Source organism: Rhinopithecus bieti, unplaced genomic scaffold (genome assembly GCF_001698545.2).
Source record: "Rhinopithecus bieti isolate Rb0 unplaced genomic scaffold, ASM169854v2 scaffold_12478, whole genome shotgun sequence".
Lineage (NCBI taxonomy): Eukaryota > Metazoa > Chordata > Mammalia > Primates > Cercopithecidae > Rhinopithecus > Rhinopithecus bieti.
The window spans coordinates 108333-126577 of record NW_016807367.1 but is presented as its reverse complement, the minus strand read 5'-3'; the positions used below and the strand labels follow the sequence as shown (position 1 = coordinate 126577).

At 35.5% G+C, this 18245-nt stretch overlaps 1 protein-coding gene across 1 annotated transcript in view; it reads right to left on the bottom strand.

Moving 5' to 3' along the window:
* Window positions 1-7590: 7590 nt before the first annotated feature.
* Window positions 7591-18245, bottom strand: part of TTC29 (tetratricopeptide repeat domain 29) — a 115484-nt gene continuing 104829 nt past the window's right edge. The window contains exons 3-4 of the mRNA XM_017881486.1: window positions 8357-8423; window positions 7591-7749 (exon numbers count right to left, since the gene is read on the bottom strand). Coding sequence (XP_017736975.1) covers window positions 7719-7749; window positions 8357-8423 — 98 coding nt within the window. The 3' untranslated portion in view covers window positions 7591-7718. The remainder of the gene's footprint in view (window positions 7750-8356; window positions 8424-18245) is intronic.

Here is an 18245-nt window from a genome sequence, read left to right as displayed (position 1 = left end):
GAGTTGATGGGTGCTGACGAGTTGATGGGTGCAGCACACCAACATGGCACAAGTATACATATGTAACAAACCTGCACGTTATGCACATGTACCCTAGAACTTAAAGTATAATAATAATTAAAAAATAAATAAATAAAAGAATTAAGGGCACTATGAATTCACTTTAATGATCTGCTACTTAGAAATTCGTCAGGATTTTTGACTTGAAGTCGTAGTGGGTACCATCTCCCATGACAAAACATTTGGATGTGCAGTGTTGGGCTTACAGTGAGTGTTGTGTGTTGTTGGGTTTATAGAGATTCTACTTGACATGATTTTGCTAGTTCTGTCATGAGTAAGTGATTTTATGGTAGGATATTAGACATCTAAGATGAATATTTCTCTCTGGGAATGAACTTTTTCCCTGTTATTACTTAATAAGTAATTTCAGGTTCTAAATTTTAGTTTCAAATATATGCATTTATAAATATGTACTTTTTCATGAATCATGAATCTATAAGTATGATTTCTTCCTTTTGGTACTGCTATGCTTTATGTTAACATAAATTAACAAAATTTATTTCCTTTTCCTATACTCAAACTTACTGTACTTACATTTTGAATTGTCTATTTCTATTTTGGCTCTTATTCTTTAACTACTATCCATATTCTGTTGACTTACAAATTATTATCTCTAGCCTGATCTCTATTCTGAATCCTGAACTTTTATGTCTAATTGTCTCTTTAACCTCTCCTGTAGGAAGTTTAATAGACATCTTAAACTTGTGTCTAAAATAGAGCTCTTGATTTCATCTGCAAAGTTTGATCTTCTTGTAGTTTTTCTCATCTTAGTAAACAGTACTACTAATCATAGTAATCACTAAGTTGCTCAAGATGAATCTTTAGGATCTATCCTGCTGATCTTCCCTTTTGTTTTACCATGATCCCATCAGCAAACTTATGGATTGTTGCTTAAAATATCTTTTAAACCATTTGCTTTTGTCTATCTTCACGGATACTCTCATTCTTAGTGACTCATCTACACTTGCTTGGACTTCCACCGTAGCCTTCTAACTGGTCTTCAAGTTTCCACTTTTGCCGTCCTATAATCTCCTCCCTACACAACAGCCAAAGTTAACTTTCAAAAATAAGTAAGTTCACATCTTTTCTAGGTTCAAAATTTTGAATGTCTTCTCATTGGTATTTAGGATAAAATCTGAATTCTTTACTCTGTTCTAATGACACTTATATGGTATGTATCTTAGTCCATTTCTGTTGCTGTAACATAGTATCACAGACTGGGTAATTTATAAAGACAAGAAGTTTATTTGGCTTACAGTTCTGGAGGCTGAAAAGTCCAAGGGCATGGCAGCAGCTTCTGGCAAGGACTTTTGTACTGTGTCATATCATGGCAGAAATGTGGAAGGGCAAGTAAGCACATCAAAAGAGGCCACGAGAGTGAAGAGAGCTCATTCTTATGATAACAGCATTAACCCCTCTTAAAGGCTTCACTTCTTAATATTGTTACAATGGCAAGGTTTCCAACACATGAACTTTTGGGGGACACATTTAAACCATAGCAATGTGGTACCTCCCTGTTTCCTTAATTTCATCTGGTGCCACTCTCTTCCACTCATTTATTGCAGTTACATTATCCTTCTTATATTCCACAGACAACTGAAACTCCTTCTTGCCTTAGATCGTTCACATTACTGTTCTCTCTGCTAGAATATTTATTTTGGCTTTTCGTACTGCCATCTTATTCTCATCTTACAGGTCTCAGTTTAAAGTTACTTCATCAGAGAGACCTTCCCTGGTGACCTTATGTAAAATTGTCCCTTTTCCATTTTTATTTATCACATCTCCTTTATTTCTTTATTTTTATAACAATCTGTCTTGTTTATTTATGTTAAGACATTGTTTGTATCTTGAATGTTGGCTCCAGGGATGTGGGCTCTTTGGTTTTTTTCACTATAATTAACAATATTCTCAGTGCTAGGTGCTGAGGTGTTAGGTGCTATCATTAGTCTCATTGAATAATGATAGTTCAGGAGATGTAATTTAAAAGCCAGAATAAACTTATAGCATTTTGACAATGAGGAAAGGTGAATAAATAATTACATTGGGAACCTTGATCTTAAATGAATTATGTCACCTTAAAGAGAAATTATAGCTTTCTACAGTGTGTAAAGTGCACAAAATGAAGATTTAATTTTATGTGGCTTTGATGGTTTCCTTCCTTCCTTCATTTTTTAAAAAGCCCAGATTGAGCCTGTATATATAGTTAAGTGGCAGATTTAGAAACAAAAACTTTTGGAGCTGGAAAGGATGTAAAATGTGATGTAGTTTATTTTACTGGTTAAGAAACAGAGGTTCAGAAATGAGAAACATAGATGGTCAATGGAGAGAAAAGTCCAGGAATTATTTTGTCTCTATTACATATTATTTTATTTTGCCAATAATACTTGTTCATTAAAACACAGAAAATTTTAAAATTAAATTACTATTACTTAAAATTCTACGTTTTAGAAATAATCAATCAATGTTTTGTGATATATTTTTAAGGAATTGATTCTCTGCATATTCAGTAATATAAATAAGCCAGTAGGAATTCCAGGAATTGCTCCTAGATATATTCACTAATATAAAGAAACCAATTCAAACCTACATGTTTATTTGTCTCTCTCTTGTCACTTTAAATAAACATGTCTTTTTTCTTCATTTAATAGTATTATAATATTCTTTTTTCTGCCATTAAGTATAGCGCCAAATCCAAGGATGATATTACAAATATTTAATGATTACTACTTCAAAGCCACCAAACAATCAGAAAGAACAGACTGTGGCCTGGGGGTTTACTGCTGTGGGAGGCATCAGTCCTTTAATTGCTAGATCAACAGGTGGGACCCGTGGTCTTCCTAGGGGAGGAGCTGGGAGAATATCCAGGTACTGGGTAGAAGGTGGAAACCAAGGCAATAGCTCGTTGACAAATGCTACAGAAATATTTCCATATGTAATAACGAATTTATAATTTTTTGAAAGGCAACTCAAATATCAACTCTACTATCATCATTTGTAGTTATTGTATTTTATTCCATGGTGCAGTAGAGACTTTTAGCACCCAAATTGTCCCACCCAAATCCCTGGAACTTGTGAATATGAGGAGATATCAATCCTGTGATTGTATTCTGATAGATGGCACAGTTGGCTCTAAGACAGAGAGGATATTGTGTGGGCCAAATCTAATCACATGGGTCTGGAAAAGTAGAGAACTTTTTATGGCTGGTGGCAGAAGAGGAAGTCAGAGAGCTTTTAAACCTGAGCAAGACTCTATTATGTAGCACTGTTGCTTCTAAGATAGAAGGGGCTATGTGAAGGAATGTGATGGTGAGGGTGGACCCTGGCTGACAGGCAGCAGTGAAACAGGGACCTCAGTAACTGCGAGGAACTGAATTCTTCCAAGAACCTAAAAGAACTTGGAAGTAGATTCTTCCCCACACTCATCAAATAAAAACTCAGCTTGGCAGACACCTTCACTTTCGCCCTGGGAGACCTAAGCAGAAAACCTAGTTAAGCCTCCTTGGTCTTTTGACCTACAGAACTGTGAGATAATAAATGGGTACTGCATTAAGCCACTAAGTTTGTAGTAATTTGTTACAGCAACAACAGAAAACAAATGCACTTGCTAGGAAGGTACTATAGCTGATTTGACCAGTTATTTAATATTGGATATTTAGGTGGAATCTAAGTTTTATCTGTTTGCTTTATTTGTTCTTATGCTAGCACAAGAAAGAAACTTCAATGAACAGCTTTTTACCTTCAGCATTTCTCATTTGTCTCATTTTCTAAGATAAATTCTTAGAAATGAAATAGCAGAGTTAAAGTGTTTTTAAAGGCTTTTGGTGCATATTGCCAAATTGTTCTCTGATTTTTTTTTTTTTTCAATTTACATGGCTTGCCTCTTTTTTTAAACCCCTTTTTTTTTTTTTTTTTTTTTTTTTTTTTGAGACAAAGTCTCGCTCTGTCACCAGGCTGGACTGCTGGACTGCAGCGGCTCAATCTCAGCTCTCTGCAAGCTCCGCCTCCTGGGTTCAAGTGATTCTCCTGCCTCAGCCTCCCTAGTAGCTGAGATTACAGGCGTCCACCACCATGCCCAGCTAATTTTTGTATTTTTAGTAGAGATGGGGTTTCACCGTGTTGGCCAGGATGGTCTCGATCTCTTGACTTTGTGATCCACCCGCCTTGGCCTCCCAAAGTGCTGGGATTACAGGGGTGAGCTACCGTGCCCAGCTAAACCCACCATTTTGACACCAGTTATTCTTTGTAACTTTTGATAAAACGATAGGTAAAAGATTAGTATTACAATGCTGTTTTAATGTGCATTTCGTTGAAGACTGGGGCTGTACAACCTGTTTAAACGTTTCAGGATTGTAGGCAATGATAAATTTTTTGTTCTGTAAGGCCACATTTACTCAGGCTGGTGAATTCTAGGTTGTTGAAGCAAATAACTAGTGAAAGTTTTTTTGTTTTTGTTTTCTTTTTTTAAAGTATTGAGCCAGGCACAGTGGCTTATGTATGTAATCCCAGTACTTTGGGAGGCTGAGGCAGGAGGATCGCTTGAGGCTGGGAGTTCAAGACCAGCCTAGGCAACATAGCAAAACCCCATCACTACCAAAAAAAAAAAAAAAAAAAGAATTAGTTGAGCAGGGTGCTGGTAGTCCCAGTTACTCAGGAGGAGGCTGATGCAGGAGGATCCCTTGAGGGCAGGAGTTCAAGGCTGCAGTGAGCTATGATCATGCCACTGCACTCAGCCTGGAAGACAGAGCAAGATTCTGTCTCAAAAAGAAAATGAGATAATTTGTATATACTCAAAATTTTGGGGAGAATTTCTTAAATCAATTGCAATATCGTAAAATGTATAGCTATAATTCTACAAAGAAGTGTTATTTGATCTAGGACTTGAGAAGTTGTATACCAAAGCAAGACATTTGGAAGTTCAAAGCAACTTTTAGTGAAGTACTAATTAAATCTACATTATTTGTGTCTTTTTTTTCTTTAATGTTAAGTCAATTCAGATAATTTTAAAAAATCCCATAATCATTACATGGTCACATTACTGTCTAGGGTATACTTATCTATAAGTATATATATTATTACAGATAAGAAGTAGCATTTGATGCAATTGTGATTTGCATCTATCATCCATAAAACCTTGATTTTGTTTTCAGATTTGTTTTCAGTTTCACAAATAAAAATGAATCAAATTGAAATTTAAGGAGAAAGCTCCAAAGAAACCTTTTGATTAAATTTATCAGAAGGGATAGCACTGTGGCCATTTAGCATTTGATGGTAAATTTCAGTTTCTGTTGACCTTGCCAACAGGTTTATGCTTGATATATCTAATTTTCTGAAGTGTTTTCAAAGATGCGGGCGTTTTGATTACAAATATTCTCACAAAACTTTCCAGACATCTTTTTAAGGAAACTTAAAACTAATTTAAGAAGACACTATATAGGGTGTGTGTATGGGAGGCAGAGAAAAGATAAATATCAATAGTAATAACGGTAATATAATACAGTTCTTTAAAATATCTGGGTAAAGTAACATTGGAAAGAAGACATTAAAGCTTTTTGCTTTAATAGAAGCTATGTTCATTACTTTTTCTAAAGACTTCCTACATTTCACCTGTAAATATGGATCTTGAAAGTTAACCAAATATGTATTCTATATTTTGACATACACCATCAATCCTATGTAGAAATACATATCACTATCCTAGGAGAGGAAAGGAAGGCCCCCTAGAAGGGAAGAACTAGGGGACAGAAGAAAAATACAAGGGCCTTAACAATTATATAAAAATATATTGTCCAGGATTTTTTTAGTATTATATAAAGTGTGGGAGCACAAGCATACTTTTTTTTAAGAGGGGGGGTATCACTCTGTCACCCAGGTTGGAGTATAGTGGTGTGATCACAGCTCACTGCAGCCTCAAGCTCCTGGGCTCAAGCGATCCTTCTGTTTCAACCTCCTGAGTAGCTAAAACTACAGGCATGCACAGCTAGTGTAGCTAATTTTTATTTTTATTTTTAGTAGAGGTGAGGTCTCCTTATGTTGCCCAGGCTAGCCTTGAATTCCTGGGCTCAAGCTATCCTCCCTCCTTGGTCTCCCAAAGTGTTGGGATTACAGGTGTGAGTCACTGCATCCGGCCCATGTTTGTTGCCTATAACCTGAGATGTACCCCGCCCCACCCCTGCTACTACCTTCAGGAATCTTATTAGATATAGTATGAAAACAAGAAAAGGAATGATGTCTTAGCAATTTTTTAAAGGAGAAGCTAAAAGCTAAAGTAATTATAGTATATGATAAAATGCTGTATTTTAGTCACTGTCATTTTGATAAAAAATGGAATTAGGGACCATTGTAAATGCTTCCATGTTCTCAGTGAGTGGTCCTGGCTGCATTATTTATGGGAGGATGTATTACAGATAAGAAGTAGCATTTGATGCAATTGTGATTTGCATCTATCATCCATAAAACCTTGATTTTGTTTTCAGATTTGTTTTCAGTTTCACAAATAAAAATGAATCAAATTGAAATTTAAGGAGAAAGCTCCAAAGAAACCTTTTTGATTAAATCTATCAGAAGGGATAGCACTGTGGCCATTCAGCATTTGATTGTAAATTCCAGTTTCTGTTGACCTTGCCGATGATAGGTTTATGTTTGATATATCTCATTTCCTGAAGTGTTTTCAAAGACGTGGGCGTTTTGATTACAAATATTCTTACAAAACTTTCCAGACATCTTTTCAAGGAACCTTAAAACTAAGAAGACACTATAGGAAAAAGCAGTTATTACAGAGGAAAAAAGTATTTATTTGAATTTGAACTTCAATTTGAACTTCAAAGTTACAATTGTTCTTATAAAAGGAAATACAGTTTTCTCCTGGTTAATCTACTTTTTAGATAGAGTAAGATGAGATGGGGTATTTGTAATGTAAATGGTTATGGTTAAAGAAACGTTATATAACAAAGTAAAAGCCTGGCGTGGTGGCTCACAGCTGTAATCTTCAGGAGATCTTCAGATCTCCCGAAATTATACATGTAATGATCTCAGCTGTGTTATTTCATTTGCAAGACACATTAGGTAAGGCTTGTAAGACTGAAGGACTTAAACTTTTTAAGTTGACATGGATAAATTTGATTATGTGCTATCAGTTAAAAGTATCATAAAATATACTTTTACACAGGTAAAGCAAACTGTTTCAAACAGTACTTGTCAATATGGTAGTCTTAATTGCTTATATTCTTTTTATCTATGTTGAAAATTTTCCCTAGAATTTTAGTAAATACTATCCTACATGAATTCAGCAAGAAAGAAATTTCTTGCTTAAGAAATTACAAGCTTTTCTTAAGCTTGTAATTATTTTCTCATTAGAAAATATTTTCTTATTTTGGTTTCATGGTATCATTATTTCTTGTGGAATAGTGGAGAAGAGGAAATTGTTTATTTCCTGGATGATTGCTGATACTTCTAAGAATTGGAATATATTTTATTTTCATGGATTTAGATGTTTTGGACTAAATTTATAGTAATATACTGCAATACAAAATGCAATGAAAGAGTCATAGTCAGTTTTATTATAACTCTATCTTGTCTGTAACATGTTCCTATTACAAGTATTGAAGTCTAAGGTGACATGATGGATTTCTTCTCGCTTTGATGTTAAGTGAAAAGCTGCTTTAAGTTTCATTTTTTTGATCACCTGGAAATCTGAAATAAAATAAATTATAGATTTAACTTTTATATTGGGCTAGAAAGCAAAGAACATTTGTTTTGAAAAATAATTTGTTTTCTGTAATTTTCATATGTGGCTTCAAAATTAACAATACTTAACCTTATGTGATATTTGACAATAAATCTGTGATTTTTTTTTTTTTTTTTTTTTTATGAGATGGAGTCTCGCTCTGTCACCCAGGCTGGAATGCAGTGGCCAGATCTCAGCTCACTGCAAGCTCCGTCCCCCGGGTTTACGCCATTTTCCTGCCTCAGCCTCCCGAGTAGCTGGGACTACAGGCGCCCGCCACCTCGCCCGGCTAGTTTTTTGTATTTTTTAGTAGAGACGGGGTTTCACCGTATTAGCCAGGATGGTCTCGATCTCCTGACCTCGTGATCCGCCCGTCTCGGCCTCCCAAAGTGCTGGGATTACTGGCTTGAGCCACCGTGCCCGGCCTGTGATTTTTTTTAAAGCAGTGTTTCAGTATTAAGGTTATCAAGTGCTGGATGAAACTTCTCTTTTTGTGTTTGGAGAATGAGATTATACTTAGTATATTGCACAAAGTGGGTACTTAATAGGAACTTTTTACTTGATTTATCATACCTACTGAGTTCTTCCAAATGTTCTGATTTTTGAGATACAGTTTCCACCGTGGATCCTCGAAACTCTTCTAAAAAAAATATATACAAAGTAAATAGTTTATCATGAACACGGTTTATAGTTATTTTGATCTTGAACCTGGGAATCCCTTTTCAGGGATATCTGTCCTTCACCTATAAAGGTGTATGTATCACCAGGGCAGATTGTATCGTACAAAGATGGTCACAGCAATCTCTCCCACTCCACATGTTCCTGTACGGTATGATCTTGTCAATCCCCCATGAAGGAGCAGAATCTTGTTTTCTTCTTGAAATTGAGCTACCCTTAAGACTCTTTTGTGATCAGCTGAATGTGGAGGAAGTGTCAAAAATGAGCTCTGGGGCTAGGTCCATAAAGGCTATGCAGCCTCTACCTGGTTATAAGACTCTTTTGTGATCAGCTGAATGTGGAGGAAGTGTCAAAAATGAGCTCTGGGGCTAGGTCCATAAAGGCTATGCAGCCTCTACCTGGTTATCTTAGGATACTGTTTTTGGAGGAAGCGAATCACCACATAAGTCCTCATACCCTGGAACTGCCATGCTGGAACGGCCATGTATAGATGTTCTAGCAGACAGTCCCAGCTGAGTCCAGCCTTCCAGCCATCTTGGCCAAATCTCCAGCCTGCCAGTGAAGCTGTCTTTGACCCTTCAAACCAGCCCATCTGTCAGCTGAATACCACTTAGTGACTTCAATTAATGTCCAGCCGAGCCCTGCTTGAATTCCTAATCCACAGAATTCTTGTGATATAATAAAATGGCTACTGAAAAGGCCACCTTGTTTTGGGGAAGATGACTTTTAAAAATAATACTCAAAAGGAAAATTAATTTAAGGAGCAATATAAAGTACCCAAATAATCAAGTCAAATATGGAAAGTTTATCTATTTATCTATCTATCTATCTATCTATCTATCTATCTATCTATCTATCTATCTACATGTATGTGTGTGTATGTATACATATAACTACATATATAAACATACATATATAAAAACTTCCCATATTTGGCTTCACTATTATGATATTATGATAATGAAGTCAAATATGGGAAGTTTGTTTATGTAGATATACATGTATAAATGACTTCATTTATCATATACTATATGTATATATATAGAGAGAGAGCGCCATGTTAATTTGTTACTTAACTTTAACTTTCATATCTGCTCCTTTACTTTTGATTTGAATTCACTGGGATTAATCTAATAAGATGCTGTTTATTCCTGTTTATGACAGGCCCCAGTTTTCAGGCCCTTCATTCTATTTTTTATTACCTTTCCTGTTCTGTCCCCATCTCCTACCCACTGCAATTCCTAAAAGAGTTCTACTTTGCCTTTTGGAATATTTGATTCATTATTTCAGCAAAATGTCCTATATCCTTACCCTATTTTCTGAAATTCCTTTTACTTTCTTGCTCTAACAGAAATTTGTCTCTTCTCTCAAGATACTATCAGCCCAGAAACTCATTTTTATTGTATTTTTCTTGGTCTTCTCACTGCTGGACCTGAAGATGGGTTGGAGTCCTCTTTCCTCCTTGTTCTTTCAGGACATTTGCCCTTCCTCTTTCCCTCTCTAACACTCATGTCATTAGATTATACAGTCAACCATTTGTCACTATTGTGATCTACCTACAAGTGGAATCATTCTCAGTTGATGTTATCATTGCCTCATTGTCACCGTACTACTACTTTCTTAACTTAGTAATTTCATTGTAGAGGTAGAAGATTATTCCACCCTAAGTCTCAATTCCTTGACCTCCTGTTCTTTTACATCTTGTCCTTTACATTACCACAGCCATTAATTCCCCTGGTCATACTTAGACCTTGTCATTATCAGTAACTATGAGCCCCCTCTAGCTCATTTTCCTGTATTTAACTGCTTGGCTGCCTCCTTTTGTATTTCCAGATCACTCCTTCTGGTATCCTGACCCCAGCAATTCTTCTACTTCATTCCTACCACATTTTCACTGTTTCTCCTAATTTTTCTGTCTCTTCTTCCTTCCTCATATAATTTAAATTCCATGGTTATGTACTTCCTTGCATAAAGTCTAAATTTCTCTTCTTTTCACTTTGTTTACTTACTTGGCAAAAGTATAGCCCTAGTTAAATCCAGTTATCTGCCGATTCCCCTCCTGCACTGTATAGTTCAACATGGCTGGAGAAAATACACAACTGGCCTGAGATGCCTCATCTTAAATTCATGGTCACAAACATTAAGTAGACCCTTGCGCTTCCAGGCCTTTCTATGAAACATTCCTGGTCCACTCATTCTTCCATTACCCTAGATGACTAAATCTTCTACTTTTCTCAAACCTCCCACCCTGCACTTTTCTCAGCTGATGATTTATTTTCTGGTTTCATTGAGGAAATAAATAACAGTAGGAAAAATCTTCCACAAGTCCTGTGGGGAGAGTTACTCACCTACTGCTTCTATTCTGTATACTCTGTCTTCCCTTCTGTTAGTATCAATGAACTGTTATCCCTCTACTTCTTCACTAGATTTCAGACCCTCTTGTCTAGACAAGACATAGTTGCAGTCCTTCCTTCTGCCTCCCACTCATCTGTGCTCTTCCTCTCTGTTAGGTCTTTCCTATCAGTAGAGAACTATTTAGTTAAAGCCATGTGACTTAAGTTCTCACCAATGAAATGAGCAAAGAAATATATAGTCATGTGTCACTTAATGACAGGGATATCTTCAAAGAAATGAGTCATTAGGTGATGTTGTTGTACCAACATCATAGAGTGTACTTACACAAATCTAGATGGCATAGTCTACTACATAGTAGGCTATTATATGGTATAGCATATTGCTTCTGGGCTATGAACCTGTTTGGCACATTACTATAGTGAATATTATAGGCATCTGTAACACTATAATGAGTATTTGTATAGCTAAACATAGTAAAGGTAATGCATTGCACCACAGTGTTATGATGGCTAAAATGTCACTAGTGCATAGGAATCTTCCAGCTCCATTATCTCTTAGGACCACCATTGTGTATGGCATATATTGTTGACAGAAATGTCCTTATGCAATGCATGACTGGATACTTCTTCTGAGTCTGAGTGTTAGACATTGGGTACTCACTCACCACAGGCCAGTTGACTCTTGGTTCCATCACTGCAAAAACACTCATTTGGATTATAACCTAGGTTTTGCACTGTGGGTCTGACTTAAGGTGTGATTTGAGATGTTTGATCTGTAGGACTTCAAGGGAGCTGGAAGACTGAGACCAGTACCACTCTAGTAAGGGAGACCAGGAGCAACAACACGTTGAAGTGTGATATTTGCTTATACGATCTACATTTCAGTAGAAATTGGCACTTCCTTTTTGCTAATAGTAAAGACTCTGAAATGGTAGATTGAAGTGGGCAACAAAAAGATCTCATTTATACCACCACTTAGCCTATATGTTACAAAAGCAATAGAATAAGCCAGTAAATGTCAAACTGCTATAAATCCACCATTGCATCCCTTTTTTTGAAAACAATGGAATATAATATTTATATTATACAGTATTATATGTAAACAAGATTTTTAAAATGTTATCTATAGAGAAGTATGAGTTGAAACAGAGGAGACATTACCTGGTAGTTTGGTGACTAGAAAGGTAAATGAATTTTTATAATTTTGGCATGCTAAACATTTGTAGTGGCCTTACTCTCAAAAAGGGTAAATAACTCATTCATAAAGGTTGTATCAGAGTTTATAGACTAGACCCCCGGTAATGGATTCAACCTTTCTACAACAAATCAAAAGTATTGTTGTATGCTCACATGAATATACAGTAGTCATTACCTTAAATTTAAAACTCACTATAAGCAGCAAATACAGAGAGCACGATATGAAGGCTGTATGGTATCAGTGTGGTCTGCAGAGAATTTCTTCATATGGTTTTTGCCTTGTTGAAATATATGTTGCAGTTCAAAGCTAAAGGGATTACTTTTGAATAGTCATCACAGAGGTTGATTACATTCGTATATCATATTTAGCTGGACCCTGCAGGCTATTATTCCATTAGCTATGCTGGTCCTGCCATTGTCAAAAAGTTGATCACCTAATGTTAAAAGACTGTGCTTTCTGTTGACCTTGTCCAAATGACTCAAAAGCTTTTGTTTGAAAAATAAAACTCAGATTATGTTTTATGAAACTGATTAAGAATAAATACTGCATATAAACTATACTCCTATCTTATGGGTGATCTTAAAATTATGCTATTATTAACAATGAGATATTTTGTTTTTGTATTTCAGTAGATTTTATGATAGTCATAGATTCAATTTTAGTAGAAACAGTACTTCTCTCTCATTGATAGTAAAGAGTCTCAGAAACTGATTTCTGAAAAAGGAACAGAAATCTCCCTTCCCCACCATGTAAATCATATAAAATTACCCTGGAAGTAAGCCAGTATATCAATGTTAATATAATGGCACATCTACAATGGCCTACTTACAATATAATTTTACAAGGCCACTGTACTGAAGAGAACAAAGTTCTGTTTTGGGGAAATGTGTATATGAACTGAAAACTTGTCAATCACACTTGATAATCAGAAAATCCCTTCCAATAAATAAATAAATGAAATATTTAACTGTTTATTCTTCATATGATGGTTGTATAGGTTCACTCGTTTAATTACAATGAGAATATCTGGTTCAGGGCTATAAATCTGGTTTTTATAAACCCAGAATTCCATTACCAATAAAAAGCATACTTAGATAAGCTTGACTTTTGAATTATTTTATTATGAATTAGCCACAAATAAGTAATGAGATGAGAGCTCATCTTTGAAAAAGGTATCGACAGTTAAGACTTTATTATTTAAAATAACATATAAATTTTTTCATTAGAATCACATTACAAAAGCTGTCCTTTGGGAACAAAGATGATTTTGACACTATCTCAGTTGAACAGCTCAGTACTTGAGCTGTGTTCCCAGGAGTGATGATGGATTGGCATAGACTCATGTTTGCTCTTTGGCATGGTCTTCCTTGTAACTGATAGTTTGTAAAATGGCTGGTCAGGGATGCAGGCTGTGATCCTGGAACACAGCCAGATACTAATTTTGGCCTCATTAGCACTGTTCTCTTAATCAATTGAACTTTTCAGCAGGTGGAGGTTTCCTAATATTTCTTGTACTAGCTTGTCTTTAGCTACTCACTTGAAACTCACAATAGATGAGTGGGTATCAGTCAGGAGGAAACAGATGGCACATACAACTGGGATTTTGAAGAGACTTTAATGAAGGGACTATTAAGAGATGAGGGCAGGGCTAAGGAGCTAATAAGGGATATTGAGGCATCTAGGGACTTGCAAAAGAGGGTGCCATGCCATTATCATCTCTGGGTCTAAATTCAGGGTAAGGAGAGAGGATGGTGCCACTGGATGTTGGGTGAGGGCAGAGATTTAGAAAAGGGACTGCTTTTTCTAAATCTAGAAGTAGCAGTTGCAGAATGTCACAGTTGTCAGAAAGGAGCTGAAGTGAGGGGCAGAGGAATAGTATTCTCACTCTCCACCTTCCTAACCTCTCATCTGCTGGTGACTCCCTTTGGCTAAATCCATAAGATGAAGCCAGAAGGCAAGTCAGCCTGTGTGATGCAGTCTGAAGTCAGTCTCCTGGGACACAGAGCAGAGAAGGTGGGAGAATTGATCATGTGTGTGTGTGTGTGTGTGTGTATGTGTGTAAGGGGTGGGGGAGGGGAAACGAGCAGCATATAATAACCATACAATGCAAATGTTTTCCTTTAGCAAAAATTTAGTCATGTGAACTATGGTTTGGGCATCAATATATTTAATGTTGGCATACAATTGGATATTTCTTTATTCCTTTTCCTCCTCCTCCTCCTCCTCCTCCTCCTCATTGTATAATATTGGTTTGTCATTCATGGCTTTCTCATCTTACAGTTTTGTAAAAATTTATGAATCAAAGCCTAAGATTATAGAGTTAATCTCACTCTATCAAAATATGTGATTTTGGGGTAATATTTTCTACATTTTGTTCTTAACAAAACAAAAAGTGAATCTGTCCTATCTGTGTTTTGAAGTAGAAATCATGATGTGGTAATTCTATATCTGATGAGCATAATAATCAAGATGGAAACTTTTAAGGCAGGAGGCATCTTTCAAGTTTGGATAGACTCTCTTGAAAGTGTCAAAAACTGACATGTGTTCTTTCATATCACAGGATCTGGTATATAACAATTCCCTTGCCAAGAGTTTTTATTAATATTCAAGCAATTAAAATTTATGCAAAATCAGAAGTATATTCCAATTCAAAATTATATATTCTTTTTTTTAACCTTACACACCATTACTTTGAATAAATGGAATGCAACTAGGCTTGAACGAAGCACTGAAGATACCATATTGACATAGAATGATAACTGAATTTCTTTTTCTGGGCATTTAAACTTTTAATGAGAATATCTGATTCAGGTCTATTAATCTGTCCAGACACTAAATATTTTCTTAAGATAAATAGTGTGTTAATGTCTTCATACAGTTTTTTTTTATTTCTTTGATTTTTTGCTACATTATAAATCCTGCATTTTTTTTCTATTCAAGACAGAGTAACAGAAATCAGATTAACTTCTTTCCTAAAACACTCCGCCCTACCCTAAAAAACCTGAACAAAATATATGAAACAATGATTTTGAAGACACTGGACATCAGACTACAAAAGCCAGTGATTTCTGAAACACAAGAAATATGTTTTGAATACAAAACATGCAAAAAGGCACAATGAGGAGAAAAATCAATCAAAACTGACCCATAACTGACATAATTATTAGAATTAGGAACAAAAACAAAGTTACTCTAACTGTATTTTAGACATTTAAAATGTTAAGTAGAGACAAGGAAAATAAAATAAAACATTAATAAACTTGAAGACAGAGTAGTAGAAGCCACAAAATGAAGAAAGAGAGTAAAAAAGATGAACATATTATCAATAAACTATAGAACAGCTTCAAGCAGCCTAATAGACATGTATTGGCATTCTAAAAAGGATATGGAGAAAGAATTGAAAAATAGTTTAAGAAATTACGGCTGAAAATTTTCTAAAATTGATGAAGACTATAAGCCCACATATCCAAGAAGCTCAATAGACCTCCAGCTTAAGAAACTTAAAGTACAAAATTAAAAAAAAAAAAAAAAAAAAAAACCCTATGAAACATACAATGCCATACCCACGGAAAATATCTTTATAAAATGAAGGCAAAAATACTTTTCAGACAGACAAAAGCTGAAGCAATTCATTAGCAGCATATTTGCACTACAAGTCCTCAAGGCAGAAGAAAAATGATACCACATGACAATCTGGATCTATGTAAAGAAATGAAGAGCATCGGAGGTGGTAAGTACAACACATGACAACGTTGTACAAAGGTAAGAAGGGGAGAAATGGAAGGATGTAATTGTAAACTTCTTTTTTTGACACAGGGTCTCGCTTACTGTAGCCTTGACCTTACAGGCTCAAGCAATCCTCCTGCCTCCTCAGCCTCCCAAGTAGCTGGGACTACAGGCGTATGCCACCATGTCTGGCTAATTAAAAAAAAAAAAAAAAAAAAAATTCTTGTAGAGATGGGATCTCGTTTCTTTGCCTACTCTGCTCTTGAACTCCTGGCCTCAAGTAATCCTTCTGTCTTGGTGTACCAAAGTATTGGGATGACAAGCATGAGCTACCATGCCTGGCCTATAAGATTCTCATACTATGTGTTACCGTTGGTGGGAATGTAAATTAGTACAGCCATTATGGAGATTTCTCAAAAAACTATAAAAATAGAACTGTCATGCAATCCAGTAATCCCACTGCTGAGTATTTATACAAAGGAAATAAAATAAATACATTCAAGGGATACCTGCACCTCCATGTGTATTGCAGCACTATCTACGGTAGCTGAGACATGGAATCAACCTAAGTGTCCATTAACAGACAAAAGGACAAAGGAAATGTGGTGTATATACACAATAGAGTACTATTAAGCTACAAAACAGAATGCAATCCTGTCGTTTGCTGCCACAGGAATAAGCCTGGAGAACATTATGTTCAGTGAAATGGGGCAGGCACAGAAAGATAAATACTGCATATTCTCACTCACATGTGGAAGCTAAAATAATTCCAGCTCATGGAAGTGGAGAACAGAATAGTGGGTATTAGAGGCTGGGAAGGGTTGGGGGATGGGAGAAGGTGGGAGATGTTGGTTAATAGATACAAAATTACAGCTAGATAGGAGGAAGGAAGTCTGGTGTTCAGAAGCATTGCAGGGTGAATATAGTTAACTATAATTTGTTGACTATTTTCCAAAAGCTAGAAGACAGAATTTTGAATGTTCACAACACAAAGAAATGATAAATGTTTGAGGTGATGGCTATGCTAATTACCCTGATTTGATCATTACACGTTGTAAACACGTATCAAAATATCACCCTGTATTCCATAAATATCTACAATTATAATGTGTCAACTAAAAACAAAAGGGAAAAAATTCTTACACTATGTGTTAAACATCTAATGTCACTTGAAGGTTGGTTGTGAAAAGTTAAAGATATACACTGATCATTATTTTAGCTTTTACATTTTAGTTTACACTTTTCATTTAAATATTCTGAAAAAAAAAAGATTTGAAAAATCAACATCCTTCGAATCTGAAAATAAGAAAGCCTGTCTCTAATTTAAACATTAATTTGAAAACTTATCCTTCTCATGTATTTCCCTGATCTGAGGCTTGAAGATCAGCTAATGAATTCAAAGAAATAACCATTTCATGATCATTCCAAAAGTTTAATTTTCTTGACCAAATTATGTGCAGTGTAATATATATAATATGAAACTAAATGTTGATAGATAGATAGATTTCAGTTTTTTTTTTTCTGGTTACTTCAGAGTAACCGTTTGGAAAATACACAAGCTCTGTATTCATGTTCTTTTCACGTTGTCTGTACTTTAGAACAGAGAATTATGTGAGATAATTTTTGTAACACTTTATTGAAGTATGATTGACATAATAAAAGCTGTACATATTTAATTTATAAAACTTGATGGGTTTGCAGGTAAGTATATGTCTGTGAAACCATTCAAAATCTATGCTGTAAACACATCCATCATCCAGGGGATGATATTTTTAATGAATAATCCAGAGATGTGAAAATGAATGTTTTTGTAAAAATTGAGTTTTCTAATGTATGTTGAGATTTCCAAAGAAGAGATTCTGTAGATATACAATATCCAGTCCAAATATAGTATTATGAGTAAATATATATCTGGTCAGCAGCAAAGTAGTTCCTAGAAATAACATCTCCGAAAAACCCAAACAATTCCCTCACCAAAATTAAAAATCAAAACCTTGCACATCCCAAGTAAGATACTCTTCCTCTTAAATTTTCGTAAGAATGAACTGGTCTGTTTAAAACAATGACAATGAGAAATACATTTTGAAATAAGTTACCAGCTTCCAGGTGATCTATATATATGTCTGCTACTCAAAGTGTGGTCTCCAAACCAGCAGCATTAACATTACCTGAAGCTTGTTAGAAACGCAGAAATGGTATTAGGTCTAACATTTAAGTCTCTAATCCATCTTGAATTAATCTTCGTATAAGGGGTAAGGAAAGGATCCAGTTTCAGCTTTCTACTTATGGCTAGCCAATTTTCCCAGCACCATTTATTAAATAGGGAATCCTTTCCCCATTTCTTGTTTCTCTCAGGTTTGTCAAAGATCAGATGGCTGTAGATGTGTGGTATTATTTCTGAGGACTCTGTTCTGTTCCATTGGTCTATAGCTCTGTTTTGGTACCAGTACCATGCTGTTTTGGTTACTGTAGCCTTGTAGTATAGTTTGAAGTCAGGTAGCGTGAG